Source organism: Aptenodytes forsteri, unplaced genomic scaffold, assembly GCF_000699145.1.
Source record: "Aptenodytes forsteri isolate BGI_AS27 unplaced genomic scaffold, ASM69914v1 Scaffold254, whole genome shotgun sequence".
Lineage (NCBI taxonomy): Eukaryota > Metazoa > Chordata > Aves > Sphenisciformes > Spheniscidae > Aptenodytes > Aptenodytes forsteri.
Window position 1 is genome coordinate 52,079 of NW_008794459.1, and position 3,090 is coordinate 55,168.

Below are 3,090 nucleotides of genomic sequence, written 5' to 3' on the forward strand. Positions count from 1 at the left end.
TTGAGAGTCGGTGCACGCGCCTGGTGTCAAACAGCCGCACAGCTGATGCCGTTGCACCGGTGAGCTGCCGGGTGAGTTACGTTGAAACGTGCACTCCACGTTCGTTAGCTCAGGTACGTCAGCATGAGTTCTCTCTGCCTCGTTCACACCAGGATGGGCTGGATGGCAGCCTTGGCTTTCACAGTTTAAAAATGAGCTAGTCTCAGAAAAGCCTTTTTTTTTTTTTTTTTTTATTATTTTCTCCTCTGCCTTGCAACACAGCACCCGTCTCCACGACGCTCCTTCGTGGTGTCTCTCGGCCTGGTTCTTCCTGGCTCCCCCGTGCCGAGGTGTTTGTCAGCCCTGCCGTGCTGTTAGCGCGCCGTCTGCGCCCGCATGCTCTTCAGCCGCCTTTTCCCTGTCGTTGCAGGGTGGAGCATGCGCGGATGCATGCCAAGCACCGTGGTCACGAGGCTATGCATGCCGAAATGGTCCTCATCCTTATCGCCACGCTAGTGGTGGCACAGCTCCTGTTGGTTCAGTGGAAACAGAGGCACCCTCGCTCCTACAACGTAAGTCTCTCCCACGCAGCCGTTTTGTCTCCGAGGCTGGATGCGAGTGCTGAGTGATGCCGTCCTTTACCTGATGAGAAGCGCGTTCCTGTTTTTTCTCCTCTTGTCTGGTGTTGAGATACCCTCATCTTCCCAACAGCGCGTGGGGGATTCTAGCTAGGGATGAGGATGGAGGCGCCTGGAGGCCTCAAGTTTCTGTGGCAGGTGATGCCAATAACTCGGTTTTACAAAGTGCTTTGATACCAGGCGGTGGGAGAAGCAGATCTCGGGTGTTGTCCCGAGGGTAACGCAAAGGGAAGCTGCGTTTTGTGGGCGCTTCCTCGCAAGCGATGGGGGCTTCTTGCTGCCGGGACCCTGGGTTTGACGGTCCCTGCAGCGCCGCTGGGCTTGCCTGGCAGCACTCTCTGCTGAGCAGACCTGCCGCTTGCTGATGCCACCGGCTTGTCGGGGACTGTTATTTTACCTGAACCAACCTCACTCTGACTTCCTTATCGTAATTAATGTTCCCAGGCAATACCTGTAATCGTCTATGAACTTTAAACTGAACCTGTTTGCCTGTTCCCCTCCGGCAGCACCGCGGGAGCTCAGCTGCACGGCCGTAGATCCCTTTTGGGAATAGGCTGTAGGGCAGAGGCGAGGCTGAAACCTTCCGCTGCGCCCGTCTCCTTGTTTCATACTTGCCTGAGGTGTCTGTGGTTGCGGTGTTCGGGGCCATGAAGGTTTACGTAGACTTCTCACAAAAACTAGTTGGGTGGATCATCTCCTGTACCTCCCTCTGGAGATGTTTCCTCTGCGTTCTCCCTCCAGCTCTAGGCCTTTGCTACCGAAGATCGCCTGGCTGCTGCCTCTGACTCCCTCAGTCGGGCTCTGAGCCTGTTCTCTGGGTGCTGGGTGCCACAGACCAAACCTCCCGAGTTTCCTGGTGCTGTTCAGGGCCCTTTGATGCAGGCAGGAGGAGGGCTGCCAGGACTGGCAGGGTGTTTCTGATGTCTGATGAGCAGAGAGCCAGCTCAAAATGCCTTTCCTCTGTTCCTGCAGATGGTCACCCTCTTCCAGATGTGGGTAGTGCCTCTGTATTTCACGATCAAGCTGTACTGGTGGCGGTTCCTGGTAATCTGGGTGCTCTTCTCAGCGGTCACAGCTTTTGTCACCTTCAGGGCAACTCGAAAACCTCTGGTACAGACAACGCCCAGGTTAGTACACGTGTTCCCGGGAAAACTCCTCAGCCCCGGGGTAACCATTACAAGGAGCTCTTCCCAGTTTCGCTGCCGCAAGTCATTGTCTTAAACTTTGCACCCCGGGGGCGTGCAACCCCTGCACGCGCTGCCCGCGTCGGTCGGTGTGAAGCGCTAACCGGCGGCTGGCAGCCAGCCCGATGCACGTGGTACCCGAGCGGGTGCTGGAAAGGCAGATACCGCGTGGGCTGGTAGCCTCACCGAGGGCGTTCCCGGCGTGAAGGACGCTTGCTTACGGCCTTTGGAGATGCCGAGGTTTCTAGTTTGGAAGTCAAGACCGTGAGCGGCCCGTGGCGGCGGATCTGTAGCTTGAATTAGAAATTTAAAGCTGTGTTGCCCATGCGTAGGTGAAGTGTCTGTGAACAGCACCGCCCCGGTTTAAAAAGTAAAACTCTTTAGGTGCTTTGGTGCAGTTTCATTTAGGAAAAAGGAAGTAGTTAAATTCTCGTTTTAATTCTTCACAGGCTGGTTTATAAATGGTTTCTACTAATATACAAGATCAGCTACGCCACTGGAATCGTAGGGTACATGGCTGTGATGTTTACACTTTTTGGTCTTAACTTATTATTCAGGTGAGTGAATCTTTCGGGTCCCACTCCTGGGGCAGGGGATGTAACACGCCGTGTGGAGTAAGGCAAAACAGTTGTCTTGGCAGTCTGGTTAATGGGGCCAAAGAGACTCTTGGGGTGTCCTCTCCCTGCTGGGAGGATCACGGGTGAGGTGCTGGTACCTGAACTGATCGAGGTCGCTGGAGGGCCCTGTTTCCAGCTCAGCTGCGTCGGCAGCTCCTCCAGCTCTGCGCGTGTCCAGCCTGGGGGCAGCAGTGGGATTTTCTTTGCTACCCTGATAAAGAGGTACCTGCAAGAAGCAGCCAGCCCAGCTGTGGTAGCAGGGGACCCTAGCCCAATCTTCATGTTTAGAGAGGTTGATTCCTCCTCTGGAATATGAGCAGACCCGGCAACTGCCTGCAGAGACGTGGAAGTGTTAACTGGGGGCTTACTGGGAGCTGATCTGGTGGACGAGATAGTTGGAGGTCACTGCAGTTGCTCATTCCAGAGGCTGGTGAGGGCGATGGGCACCAGGTGGGGTGTTACACCCCCGTCTCCGTTCAAATACTGCTTGCTGACAGCCGAGGTGAAACGTCCCAGAAGCAGGGGCCGGGGTTGTGCTGGGCAGGCACCTAGAAGACCTCTGCGGGTGATGCTTCCCGGTGACGTGCGTCCGCTGCCTTGGTGGACCGCCCTTGCGACGGAGTTAGTGCTGTCGGCTGTGTCAGCACACCGGCTTTGCACCCCCGCAGCCCC

The 3,090-nt window shown here is 56.0% G+C and overlaps 1 protein-coding gene across 1 annotated transcript in view; it reads left to right on the plus strand.

Moving 5' to 3' along the window:
* RNF121 (ring finger protein 121) overlaps positions 1 to 3,090 on the plus strand; it is a 12,995-nt gene that overhangs the window by 713 nt on the left and 9,192 nt on the right. The window contains exons 2-4 of the mRNA XM_019475019.1: positions 410 to 551; positions 1,590 to 1,744; positions 2,251 to 2,358. Coding sequence (XP_019330564.1) covers positions 426 to 551; positions 1,590 to 1,744; positions 2,251 to 2,358 — 389 coding nt within the window. The 5' untranslated portion in view covers positions 410 to 425. The remainder of the gene's footprint in view (positions 1 to 409; positions 552 to 1,589; positions 1,745 to 2,250; positions 2,359 to 3,090) is intronic.